The sequence below is a fragment of the Euprymna scolopes genome, chromosome 7 (genome assembly GCF_053919585.1).
Source record: "Euprymna scolopes isolate OS-2025 chromosome 7, ASM5391958v1, whole genome shotgun sequence".
Taxonomy (NCBI): domain Eukaryota; kingdom Metazoa; phylum Mollusca; class Cephalopoda; order Sepiida; family Sepiolidae; genus Euprymna; species Euprymna scolopes.
In genome coordinates, this window is record NC_136488.1 from 154,879,863 (window position 1) to 154,894,197 (window position 14,335).

The 14,335-nt window shown below is 31.4% G+C and overlaps 2 protein-coding genes across 4 annotated transcripts in view; one reads left to right on the top strand and one right to left on the bottom strand.

Moving 5' to 3' along the window:
• LOC145280075 (dyslexia-associated protein KIAA0319-like protein) overlaps positions 1–14,335 on the top strand; it is a 572,614-nt gene that overhangs the window by 540,676 nt on the left and 17,603 nt on the right. For both annotated transcript variants that reach the window (XM_080131771.1, XM_080131772.1), the window contains exons 15-18: positions 138–289; positions 2,030–2,168; positions 8,212–8,282; positions 12,129–12,232. In XM_080131771.1, coding sequence (XP_079987897.1) covers positions 138–289; positions 2,030–2,168; positions 8,212–8,282; positions 12,129–12,232 — 466 coding nt within the window. The remainder of the gene's footprint in view (positions 1–137; positions 290–2,029; positions 2,169–8,211; positions 8,283–12,128; positions 12,233–14,335) is intronic.
• Positions 1–14,335, bottom strand: part of LOC145280076 (uncharacterized) — a 112,106-nt gene that overhangs the window by 41,049 nt on the left and 56,722 nt on the right. The gene's annotated exons all lie outside the window — the stretch shown is intronic.

Below are 14,335 nucleotides of genomic sequence, written 5' to 3' on the forward strand. Positions count from 1 at the left end.
TGCAAATATATATTCTTGTATTTAAAAAAGTAATTATAAAGAAATAGTACTTAAAACATGTTGTAAGCATGTTATAAATAATACTTATAGTGGATTTTTAGATTAATTTTTACTATAAAAACTGTTTTTTGTTTTAGATGAGAACAAACCCCCTGTAGCTGATGCGGGTGGTGATAAAGTTATTTTCCTCCCTCAAAATCTGGTTTCTGTCGATGGCTCAAGATCTAAAGATGACCAAAAAATTGTCCGTTATCATTGGACAAGGGAACCAGAAAGTCTTGCAGCTGGCGTAAGTAATTCTTGCATTTATTCCATACTAGACTGGGTACCCGTCATTGCCCAGGTGTTTGGAGGTGTGTGTTGAGCAAAAAAAAAAAAAAAAAAAAAAAATGGTAGTAGGCAGGCAGGCAGGCAGGCAGGCTTGAACACATACTGTGAAGGAGGAAAACGTGAAAAAATCGTGACGTATTTGCTGTTGCATCCATTGCCAAACTAGAAGTAGCGAAAGTTTAAATTAAGGCTAGTCAATCGAAAAGAGGGGATGACTTTAAAAAATATTGGCAAAAAAGCGACCCCTCCCTGTAGAAAAGTGCCTTTCGATATTTGTCTGAAGGGTCGAGCTTCAAAACGATACCGATCTCGTGAAAATCCGTTGTCTCTGTCAAATGTTTTATACATACATACATACATGTACACATACATACATGCACACATGCACACTAGCACACACACACATATATACACACACACATACATACATTTAAACAGACAGGTGAGATTTATATAATAGATGTCATTTTTCTCATTCCAACCATGCAAGTTCCTTAGTGTTTTAAAAGAAAACCAGTTTTAAAGTGTTCCTCTCGTAACATGCCACTTTATCCTCTCGCCTACAGTCTATAGCAGTTGCAATAAAGGTGTAATTTTAATATATATGGTGTTCAATATACACTTATGAGATTAGTTTTGAAATTATTTATAAACGTCATCAATAAACAAAACTCCCTGTTCTGCAAAGTTAAAAGAATTTTCCTCTACAAAACAACCAAACCAAATACAATGAATAAATATTTCAAGATCTAAATAACTTGAAGCATAAAAACTTTGTTTCAAAATTATTAGATTCAGCATTAAATAACTCGAAAAGGGTTGATATGCCATAAAACAAAGCAATAATAAACATAAGAATGCAATTTGTAATAAAATGAACTCTAAAATAAGAAAGCAAATAAGTAGATGCATTTCTATATGTGCTATACAATTAACCTCTTTTCTTTAAGAAAATTAATTTTCCCCACAAAGAAAAATGACAAATCTACCTAAAGTTTTTCTCTTGTCATTTTGGTCTTCGTGTGCATGTGCTTACCAGTACTCACATTGAAGTGTAGTATCTATGCCCATATTTAGTCATGTCCTTTCATAGTGTCTCTGAAAATGAGAGAATGCTTAAGAGATACATTAAGAACAAAAACTAATTGGTTTTAATTTAAACTGACTGCTATACTGTTTTTTTTCAGACTTGGAGGAAATATATTTTAAAAATCCATAAAAAAGAAAAAATGTTTCCTTAAGTTAGAAAAAAAAAAAAATGTTAAACTGTAATTTTATTTTTAATAGTAAATGTTTATTGAACATTTTAACATTTTTTTTTATTTTTTTTGTTTGACTCAATTTTCTTTTAAATATTCCCTCTCAGCATGAAAAAAAATTTTTTTTTTTTTTTTCTACAACAGCATGCCAGTCCATCTAAATTAAAATCAGTTGCTTCTTTACATAAGAATCCTAGGTTGCTCAAATGATGCACCTAAATATCACATGTGTAGAGAATTGGCAGAGCTATTGCGCTTTGTCAGGCCTTGATTTGTCATATATAAATAGTAAAATCCTCCATCCTGGACATTTAACATAAATACTAACAGCCTCAATTAACCAAAATGTTTGGGATTTGTTGATCCATTAAAAATCCAAGTCATCATTTGCTTTGATATTTGAAAAAAAAATTTTTTTTTTTTTTTTTAATTCTTTACAGGAGGTAGCCAACAATTCAAACCATCAAGCAGTTTTGCAATTGGTCAATTTGATTGCTGGGAGATATATTTTCAGTCTTCAAGTTTTTGATGCCGAAGGACTGAGTAGTTCTGATTCTGCATCAATCATTGTTAAAAAAGGTAAGAATTAAATTATAGGAATTTTTTTATTTTTTTGTTTAATGATTTTTTTTTTTTTTTAACTGATTTCACTTTGCAATTAACATTTTAGAGTAAAGAAGTCAAGCTATTCTCACTTCCATTAAAAAAAAAAAAAAAAAAAAATTCTAGCAAGATGACCCCTGTGTTAAAAATGCATAACATTTTTCTTTTAAAACTTCCTTTTCTTAGTGTTGGGACGATTATTCAAAATCAGGAATCGATAAAGTTGGAAATTTTTAGGGTGTCAGAATCAAAAAAATCTGTCTATTTTCCGATGCCAAATGATTTAAAAAAGAAAAGACAATTTACTTTACCTTTCCTAGTACCCATGATAAAGTGATAAATATTTATTGATTTTAAACTGCCAGTTAAACTAAAATCTGAAGATCACCCTCACATATCCCCACAAGTGTATTTTTATGTTTGCAAAAATATATGCATGTATTACATGGGTTTTTATGGTAATCTAAAAATAAGAATTAAAAAAAAAAACTTTATAGCTAAATATTTAAAAATTTAAATAAAATCTGAATCAGTATTTGTATCAGAATGGGGGGGGGCACTAGAATCGTCCCATCACTATTACTTATTCCCAGTGACGTCACTATTTTACCTTTTCCTCCTCCTCTTTCCCTCTCTCTAATATAATCAACAGAAAATTAAAATAAAAGAAAGAAAACAGGAAGAAACAATATAAAAAAGTTATCAGGCTGATTGACTATTTGACCTAGTTTCAGTATTGTTTTTGGAACAACAATCAGTAAGAATGATAGAAAGTAATTTTTTTTGTACTAATTTGGTCTTTGGTGATCTTAAGTGTATGAATATTACATTATTAGTCTTATCATGAATAATAAATTGTTGCACTATTTTAAATAAAAATCTATATAATATGTAAAAAGGGTTGAAATGTAAGTCCACTGGGTCATTATGACATTCACAAGTGATTGTGTTATGCTTTCAATTACCAAGGTATGTATAAACAATCATACATGTGTGTCGTTGTCTGGAACCCAGACTTTTGATTGTCTGTGGGTACAATACCGATATTTACTTTTTTTCAGAAAGTTTATTAATCGATAAAGAAAACCAAAGAGATGAGTTACTTGTGTGCATGTGGGAAAGAAAGACGAACAGTTTGCTTTATTATGTCTTTACGTGTTTGCTTGAAGAGTTACCAGAAAAAGACAGAATAATCCGTTCTTTTCCAGTTTCACATGATTTCGCTGACTTCAGCTTTAGTGAGATCACACCTGACCTCTAGGTATCACTCAAATGGTTAAGTTTTAAAAAGATGCATATTATTTTGACTTCTGTTTTCTGTTTAACAGAAATCATGTCTGTGTATATGCAAAAGAAAATCCTTCAAATTAATGTTTTCATAATTCCAGTTTAATATTAAAACTTTACATGAAAAAAATAGTCCTTAATTTGAAATGCTGCTTTTTCAGAATTTTTTTTTTATTATTATTTTATATTTTTTTAATCTTTACTTGGAAATTCTGTTTTTCAGAATTTTTTTTTTATTATTATTATATATTTTTTTAATCTTTACTTGAAAATTTTGTTTTTCAGAATGCTTTTAATAAAAAATATATTTTAAAAGTTTTACAATTTAAAAATAAACGACAGTGAAGTACATTATTATAGTGCCAATAACATGGTACTACAATAACAAATGAAACTTGGCTAGTTAGAATCAAAGATTGATATGTTAGGTTAAATGCTATTCAAGTATTAGTTTTACCATCAGCCTGCAGCTTGTGCACTAAAAGAGAAACGATAAGTTCTCCTTCTTTACTTACCCGATCAAAATGATTATCTGTGTCATGATTATGACACTAGTTGTCCTATCAACCCAATCCTTTGCTTTTTATGCAAGGTTCAAATTCGTTGTAAAGACAGTTTTTTACATGGGAGTCACCACTTATCGAAGCCCTGATGCCATTCGAGGATAAGGGTTATTGAGTGTACAGTAATTAATGGTATATCGTTGTAATCGTTATTAATGGAAATTTGGTAGATTGGATTACTTAAGATCAAGAATTTGTTTATGTTGGACTTGAAGACAACCAAGTTGTAGTCAGCTGGAAAGCAGGCAAACGGAAGAGAGTTCCACGGGCATGCAGTTCTAAGAAAGAAGCATTGTGCATGGAATCTGCATTTTGATTTAGGCGCAGTTAAAGAGTGAAGAAAGTTATTGACAGTGATTTCAGTGAAACAGGTGTTTTTCGAGAAAGATTGGCGAGGGGGGGGACTAGAGACTGGAGCTCAGACGAGCACTTGCCATGTAAGTAACGATAAAACAAAAATAGGCTCGAGACGTCCCTTCTGTTGGAAAAATGTTGCAGGGAAGAGAAAAGGGCATCCCCCACTAAGTTATGAAGTCTATTTTGTACTCTGTCAAGGCAGGATAAGCTGCTTCTAGCAGTTCCTGTCCAGATGTGGCAACAATACTCGATTCCTGGACATACTTGGCTTTTATATAGATAGAGAATTGTATCAGCTGTGAGATATCTGCTGGAGTGGTAAAAAGATCCCACCATTTTTCCAGCGATCTTGGCAACAGATTTGATGTACATGTTCCATTTCAGATCAGGAGTAAAGGTCAAGCCCAGAAGCTTGCCAAAACATGAAGCTTCTCCATTTCAATTGATGGATGATGGGGATCAGAGCGTTGATGATGTAAAGATATGAGTTTGGTTTTAGATGCATTAAAAGTAACCAGCCACCTCTCCCCCCTCCATTGTACCACGCGTTCAAGATCCAAGGAGAGAGAATAAAAAAGAACTTTCTTTGATGTGTTGCCATAGATGGTAGTGTCATCAGCATAGATGTCAACGAATGATCTAATTATGTGTTTTGGGAGAATTTTATTTTATATACTTGTTAATTTACTATGTCACTAGCAGTCTGGCTTTCGTACATATCAGGAGTATCCTTAAACTCTCCTGTTTGGAGGATTCCCTTACCTATCTCCTTGTTTGCAAATAGTACATCAGTTTATTATTGATACTTCTATTTCACACAAACTTTATTAATCTCTATATATTTATAGATAACTGACTTTTGTCGATGTAAGGGGGGACAACTCTGTATTCTCATAAGTTTGCTCCCTTTGTCAATCTTCACTTGTTAGTATGAACTATAATTAATTTTACTATCCTTGTTCCATAGACTCTGATCAAATATGAAAACTGCACTTGCCATGTCAACTACACGACAAACGGTTATGTGGTATAAAGCTAACTATAGTTTGATTCTATTGAATATTCACCTTTGATATTCATTTTTTTCTCTCACCTTTTGAAAAAGTTGAACAAATATTTTTTCTCGTTCAGCTTACAATGACTGATCAGATGTATTTTCCTCTGGTCCTCTCAGCCTTCAGTGACCATATGATGTAAAACCTTAGGTTTCTTATAATTATATAATTAATAGAAATATATTACCTTATCTTACTAACTGAGCATTCTGGCCAATCTTTCAGGTTGAATTTGAAATTTACTTTATAAATGTTAGAATATGTATGTGAGAACAATTCTCAACCTATATACTGAACGAATTTTTGATTTACAAACTTGAAATTTGGTTTATAGGGTATCAAACATTTGGAAAACTTTTTAATCGACTTTCATCCGGAAAAAAGGGCTGCTAAGGGGTAAAAATTGAAAATTTAGTGTGTGGGTGAGGGGGTCAGATTTTTATCTGTCACTTGTTTCACAAATGTACATGTGTGAATCGTTCAAATGACAGATTACTTACGCTAAGAATAATTAGGTTTGAAAACACTATTTAAAGATCCTGTCAAGCTGTGCTAACTTCTACTTGATTGTCTTAAGGTTTTGGTTTCGATTTCGACTCTAGTATTTTTTTTTTTACTTACAAGAGAAAAAACATTACTTGCATGCAGATGTCTCTGTTTCTTTCCATTTTTTCTTCTTTTACTTCATTTTTTTTTTCTTTTTTTTAAGGAATTTAACATTGCATTTAATATCTACAGCATTTCTGCTTATAATAAATAAGAATTCTGCATTAATTAAAACATAATATTTGTGTATTTTATGAGCAGGCAATGCCGGGCGGCCTGCAAGTATATATATATATATATATATATATATATATATATATATATATATATATATATATATGAGAATGTGTGTGTGTGTGAGAGAGGGCACTTCTCAACCTATATACTCAACAAATCTTTGATCTACAGACTTGAAATTTGGCGTATAGGGTATCCAGATATATGGAAAACTTTTTAATTGGCTTTCATCCGGAAAAAAGCTGCTAAGGGGTCAAAATACAAAAAATTGGTACGTGGTGGTCATCAGATTTTTATTCGTTTATCAACTGTTTCATGGGGTTTGAAAACACTTTTTTAAAGACGTGGCAAGTTGGTCTAATGGTTATTGTACTTATTGTCTTTAGGTTTTCGTTTCGATCTCAGCTCAAGTATTTTTGTTTTTTACTAACAAAAAGTGAACTGTTTAGAAAAAACATAATACTTGCCTTCACATGCCTGAGTTTCTTTCTATTTCATTGATTTCTTTTTTTACTTCATTTTTTTTTTCTTTAAAGGAATTATTGCCACATCTGGGCAGGAGCTGCTAGAAAGGACCTGTCCTGCCTTGATAGGGTTCAAAATATACTTTGTGGCCTCGTGGGAGATGTCCTTTTCTCTTCGCTGCAACCTCTATCTCACAGAAGAGATGTTGCGAGTTTCTCTGCTTTATCGTTATTTTCATGGAAAGTGTTCGACTGAGCTTCAATCTATGGTCCCCCTCGCCAAACTTTCACAAGAAACACTTGTCTAGATGAAAACACTATCAATAATTCCCCCCTCCCCTCTTTATCTGTGCCTAAACCTAAACATAGATTCCATGAACAAAACTTCTTTCTTAGAACTGCACGTCTGTGGAATTGTCTTCCGTTTTCCTGCTTTCCAGCTGTCTATAATATGGTTGTCTTCAAGTCCAATGTAAACAAGTTTCTGATGAGCCATTCTACTTAAATTAACAAATTTACCGAACTTCCATTACTATCGATTACTATATTGCCCTTTTGACTACTCTACACTCTCGGCCTTGATAAGTGGTGACGCCTATGTAAAAAAAAAAAAAAAAATTTAATGCTACGTTTAATACCAGGCAACGTCAGACATATCTTGTGTTCTGTATATCTATAAAAGTGAGAATGTGTGCGTGTCAGGAAACTTCCCAACCTATATACTCAAGAGATTTTTAATATACAAATTTGAAATTTGGTAGAGATTATATTCAGACACTGGAAAACTTTATAATCAGTTTTTATCTGGAAAAAAGGGCTTTTAAGACATCAAAATTGAAAAATTGGTACGCGGGGATTGTCAGCTTTTTATTTGTTTGCTAATTGTTCCATGAATGCGCATGCGTGAATGGTTCACATGACAGATTCATTGTTAAAAATAAGTACAATTTGAAAGCACCTTTTAAAGATAGTGTCAAGCCGGCCTAATTGTTGTTTAGCTTTTGATTTCGATCGCAGCCCAAATATTTTTTTTACTTACAAGAAAAAAAACCATAATTCTCGTACGCATATGTCCTGGTTTCGTTCTATTTTTTTTTTATTCATATTTTTTAAACTTAAGCGATATCAAAACGCCTTCAGCAACTTCAACGCCACGAGAACGCAAGATTTTTATGTTACTGGCATAAATAAACTTGTTTTGCATTAACAAAAATGTGTTCATTCTGATAGTACTTATTTCGATCAATAAATTTTTGTGAGCCGAGATATGTTCATCTGAATTTAAGAGTTAAAAACGGCAAAAACTTTCTTGTCAACCTGATACTTGATCAATTTACGTGATTTTTGGAATGATATACAAATGAAAATTAGAGAATACAGGAAACAGAAATATTTGTTCAAGAAACAACCATTTTTCTATTGTTTTTATTTATATACTAATGAGTCACCACTTACTAAGACTGAAAGCCACTCGAAGATAAGGGCTAATGTTAACTGATTTTCATTTCAGATCCTAATCAAATAAATCAAATGGTTCTTGAACTCGACACAGACCTGTCGCATTTTGCATACAAAAGTCTTGTAAGTATTTGCAATGTTTGTTTTAGTTTTGTTTGAATATTTCCCAAAGCTTTCAGAAAATTTTCAGTGTTTTCAATTTGGAATAAATTGATTTTAAATTAAAATAAAGAAAATGTATTCATTTTATTTTGATAGTTGCTTCAGTAGAGATTTTAAAAAATTTTATTTGATAACAAATCTTTACTCTATATTATTTTAATAGCAAAAAACTGTACATTGTTCAGGATTTATTCTGAATCACTACTATGGCCATTTTTACTATGCTTCTAATACTGTATTACTTTCAGTACTTGTTGAGAAAATTTAAGTAGAACAGCTGCTATTGTTAAGTGTTGAGACATTATGTTGAACAAAGATGGCGGCAGTAAATCAAATCGGTGAAGAATCAATGCAGTCACGATTTCGAGTGTTAAGTAATTCCTAGTATCAAAGATGGTGGCGAAGAATTAATACAGTCCCGATCTTGAGTCCTTTCGAGACAGAGGCCGACAGCGAATTGATTGAATCCGAAATTTGACATTTTTTATAATAACTTTTGAAGCTTCTGATTGGTTGATTGTTATAATTGTGGTTATAAAAACGGTCGTCGAAGTCATTAGTCATGCCCTCATTAGAAGTCAAAAATATTTAAAGTGTTTTCAGTAAAAAAACAAAAGTCTGTCATTGTAGACTAGACATGTTGGATGCCATTACGATGTTATCTAAATATGCATTCCAAGTTATGTTCCCTGTGTTTGAAATCTTTACGGTTTAGTTTAAAACATCCATGAAAAAATGCAATTTTCCTCAATTTTCAGTAAAAATTACTTTTAGCTATGAATAACTTTCTACTCAATGAATTTTCATAATTTTTGGATATATTACTATTTTCAACAATTTTTTTAAAAGTAATATTGTTTTTGCTTAAGATGACATATTTAAAAAAAAAAATCGATCTGTCACCTCTCTTAACAAGCACCATACTTCCTTTGTTTTTACTCTCCCGTTCCTCCTATTTTGTGTCATAATATAGTCTAAAGAAACTGAAATGTTGGAAAACGCTTTATATTTGTCTTGTACATATAGTTTAAAGTTCTTTTAAAATCAAATAAAGTATTTGAAGTTTTGAGATGGTTATGCTCTCATAGTCCTTTTCAGGGTGCACTTAGTGATTCGGAAACACTTCCATTGTCTTCCCCTGTAAATTTCATGCGAGAATACTCTTTTTGGATTTAATGTAGATTCTCTAACCTTTCTTTCTATATGTAATGCTATGCCAGCAGCATTAACACTAGATGGGTTAATCCAGCTTCTACCAGAGGAGGAAGTGTTAAGGAAATATTAAATTTACAAGTGGCCCCCAGTCGCATGTATATCCTGGTCAGGAAATGATGACGATGTTAGGTTTTTGCAATTCTTGCAGGGTGGTGTCAACGTCCTTCTACATACAGTGCCTGGTATTCCTAAATAGTCACCCATCTGGTACTGAGTTGGCTTAACGTTACTTAACTTTGGTGATCTAATGAGAACTTGTGTGTCAATGTAATTAACATTCTATTTCCTATAGAATGTTAATTACATTGACGCATAAACATTAAGTTAGTTTTATATAGGAGGGGGGGCGTTCCAAAAGTAATGCTTCCTATTTTTTTATTCCACCTGAATAGATTAGAGGGGATTGCAAATTGCATTGTTATAATGACTGAACTTGTGCATTCATGATCTGAAAGTTTCATCTCTCTCTTGCAGATATTGATAATGTGAGACTCTAAGAAAGAAACATGTCATGGGTATGTGTCAGAAGCAGAGATGCATCATTGAATTCTTAGCAAAAATTCATTGAGAATGGTGGTGACTATGTAGAAAAATAAATTCTGGAGCACAAAAGGTCGCTTGTTTTAATGGTACCAGTCCAATCTTTGTGGCACTTTAACTTTTTGAGTTAAAAAAAAAAAAATAGGAGGCTTTACTTTTGGAATGATTCTCTTATGATAAAGTGAACTCTTGGCGTCCACACACAGCCATTGTTCATCGCTGGTAAAAGTGCATTGAAAATGGTAACTGTGTAGAAAAATAGATTCTTGTTTTAACTTCCGTCTTCGTAGCTCTTCAACTTTTGGAGTTAAAAACAAATACATTACTTTTGGAACAACCTTTATTTATATATATATGAGAAAATAGTTAATAAAACTTGTTAAAAAAACACTTTGAAAGAGTTAAAAACATATTTAATCTGAAAAGGAAACACTTAATAAGTGGATAGTCCTTAATCCGTGGACTTTCAAAGAAATACTTTCCTTCTCATCAGAGGGTAGGAATTAGCAAAATGCGGGATCGGATTTTGCATACAAAAGTATTTGATGAAACTGCAAGTAAGTCAAAGATCTTACTTGATAACAAAAAGTGAAGCAAAGGGAATATGGTGAAGAAAAAGGTATAGTCTGGTGAAATAATGGTAAAATCAAAAAATATAAATCCAAGAAAGTTAATTAAATTTCCATTCGCACAATATATATATATATATATATATATATTAAGATTCAGTAAATTTGCCTACCTAAACAACAGTGGTTGGAGAGTCTTCAGGCAGCTGTTGACAATTTTACAAAAGACAGGAATCTCATCATATGTGAGATTGTGTCTGGTTAACGACAGAATATGATCTTGGCTGCAGTGCATTGGATGCAGAAAATTTCCAGTTTTGTTCTACAAGTTTCAATGAGAAAGTATGTCGCATAATGACATCTCAACTCATATAACCGCATCATCTTCTGTCAGTCAACTTGAAATGCTGTAAAGCATGTTCCACATTAATTTCGATGACCCAAAGACCTATGGTACGCTGCTTCAAACATGGAGGGGATCAGATGATGATGATCTAATCTTTGGGAGGAGAGGGCACGATTAAAATGACAACAGAAATGGAAAACGTCCAACTTCTGCATGAGAGAAGATAAAAAATGAAAATAATAGACAAGAATATCCAGTCTTACAGGAATCACAGGAGAATAATATAATATTTGTCAATCAAACATTTAAAAAGTTGGCAAATCTGTTTGGTGCTTATTTAGAATTGCACTTATTTAGGAAAACAAAAATTAAAAAACAACTTTTGTAGTGTACCTACTTGTCACAGAATGAAGATATTATATTCCAAAAATATCACAAAAATAGATCAAGTATTTTTTCTTTTTAAGAAAATCAGCTTTTACGATTTTTAGCGATTAAGTATTTTTACCAGCTATTGATAAGCAGTTGATTCTGGAGAGGTTGTTAAGGGGGAGGTAACCAGGAATGAATTTTGAATAAAATCAAATATGGTGATGGGTTTCACTTATATCAAGCAAGTCATAAAATTTGATTTTCTAAAAAAAAATATAAAAAAACTTGATAAATTATTTCGTAAAGCCATCTAACATGTCAACATGTAAAATGAACATTTAAATTAATGATGTAATTCAAAGAATTTGATATTAATCATTTGTTTTGAAAATTTCTTCAAAATCTTTGCATTTTATTAAATCATCAATGTTTATGGCATAATCATGCTGACACACTGGTTGTCGTTAGATCACCAAAGCAATACTGAGCCTGGTCAATACCAGACGGGTGACCATTTGGGAATACCAGATGCTATATGTAGGAGGATGTCAACACCTCCTTGCAGGAGCTGCAAAAACCTAATGTAGTCGTCTCCCCAAATGGGGTTATACATGTGACTGGGCACCACTTGTAAATTTCATACTCCCATGAAACTTCCTCCTTTAGAGGAATCTGGTTCAATCTGTCTGGACTGAGTGGACTAATAAATCCTCAATATAATCAAATCTGGATGTGAAATCTAATTCTTTTGCTTTTTTCTTTCAGACCAATATGGAAAGTCAGTTAGGATTGTTATTACATAAATCTTCTTCAGAAGGAGACACAATCATAAAAACACAAAGAATATTTGAAGATCCATCCAGCGGACAGTAAGAATTGTTTTTTTTTTGTTTTGTTTTGTTTTTTTAAATCATCGTCGAACCTTCACTTTATTTTATTTTCATACATTTGTTCCAGTTTGTTCATGGAACAAATTTTGGGAATTTTACAGAATAGCCAACAAAGGGCAAAAAAAATTAAATACACAATAAAGAAATGAATGCCAAAAAAAGCTAAATTTCTCTCCTACCTACCTAACCTACCTAAGTTTTTTGTGTTTGTAATTAAAAATAAAGGTAATGTAAGTATTTTTTTGTTTTTTGTTTGATTTTTTTTGTTATTTTAAAGTGTTTTTTACTTAAAAGTAAAGGTAGTATAAAGCCTGTTGACTTAGAACAGAGAACAAAATGGTGGTTGCATTAGAGCAATAGCCAAGTCTCAATAATCACTTAACAATCAAACATTAAACAATATACTGATAGAACATTACATTTTAACATGATTGGTGACATTTCTTGGATGGGTTTCTATAAGTATTTTTGATTTTCGATTTTTGAATGCTTATCGAGGCTTTAATAAGACCACCCTTTTGTTTTCTGTTCTAACTCAACAAGCTTTATACTACCTTTATTTTCAATTAAAAAACACTTTGAAATAACAAAAAAAAAAAAAAACTTTACAACACAAAAATACTTGCGTTACATTTATTTTTAAATGAAAAAAAACACACACTTTTAAAATAGCAAAACACTTTAAAACACAAAAAGCTTATCCAGGTAGGCAGAAGAATAACTTATGTTGCCTTTGGTAACATTTATTTGTTGTATATTTATTTTTTTCAACCCTTTTTTTTTTGCTTTGTTGCCTATTCTGAAAAATCACCCAAATTTGATGATTAGAAATATTTTGGATTTATGAAAAATGTTTAGAATAAAGCCTATTAGCAGACATCTCTTCTTTTCAGAAGAAAAATATTAATAAAAAAAATCAGAATTTAATTTTTTTTTTTTTTGTTATAAACCTTAATTTCCTCATCAAAATTAATTTGAAAAGTTTGATCATAGAGACATGTGTACATTATCATTTATGCTAAAATTCTAGAAAAAAATTTTTTTACATGACTAAAAACTATTACTATAAAATTTTTGTACTTTGTAGACATATTTATATTTAAACAAATAGTATTGAAGACAATGGACATGTTCTGTTGGTTCATATTTTTTATAATTTTTAAAATCTGACATCGTTTCCTAGTTTTATGATAAAAAAAATATGTTGGAATTATTTAAGCTTCATATTGATTATTACAAGCTTTCAAGTTTCATGTGAATCATTTTCATAAATGAATGAAACTGAATGGAAGGGGGGGGCATTAAATGAATAAATTGTCCAGAATTCCTCCATATTAGAAAAGAAACATCTATATGATGCATGTATCTGTAACAAAACGAAAATATCATATTCTAAAAATCATGAAAACTGATCAATTAGCTTTATTTTTAAATAAGAAAATCAAATTTTATGAGTAAGAGTGGCTGCCTTGAAGAAAATGAAAAAAAAAAAGAATGAGAGATACATTAATAGTTCAAACTTGCAAGATTTATGTTGTAATGCCTATGAATTCTCATTAATCACTGAAAAATTTTCTTTTTAAAAATAAAACCTATTTGATCAATCTATATACTTTTTGGAATATGATATTTTCGTTTTGTTACAGGAATGCACATAATATAGATTTTTTTCAAATATAGTGGGAATTCTGGACTAAAACTAATTAAAACCCGACTCCCACCAATCCTTAAATTCTTCAAAGGAAGAATAAGGAGCAAATAAGTACTGTCAACAAATGGATGAAATGCATCAGAAACTTTGATAACAACACGATGAATCAACAGAAAACGCCCAATTCTCCTCCACAACAATGCCTGACTGCACATTGCTAAACCAACCCTGCAAAAGTTGAACGAATTGGGCTATGAAACTCTGCTTCATCTGCCATTCTCTCTAGATGTTTTACCTACCAATTACATCTTTTAAGTATCTTAACAACTTTGTGCATGAGAAATGCTTCAAAAACCTAAGCGATATCAAAAACGCCTTCAGCAACTCCATCGCCACCAGAATGCAAGATATTTACATCACTGGCAAAAATA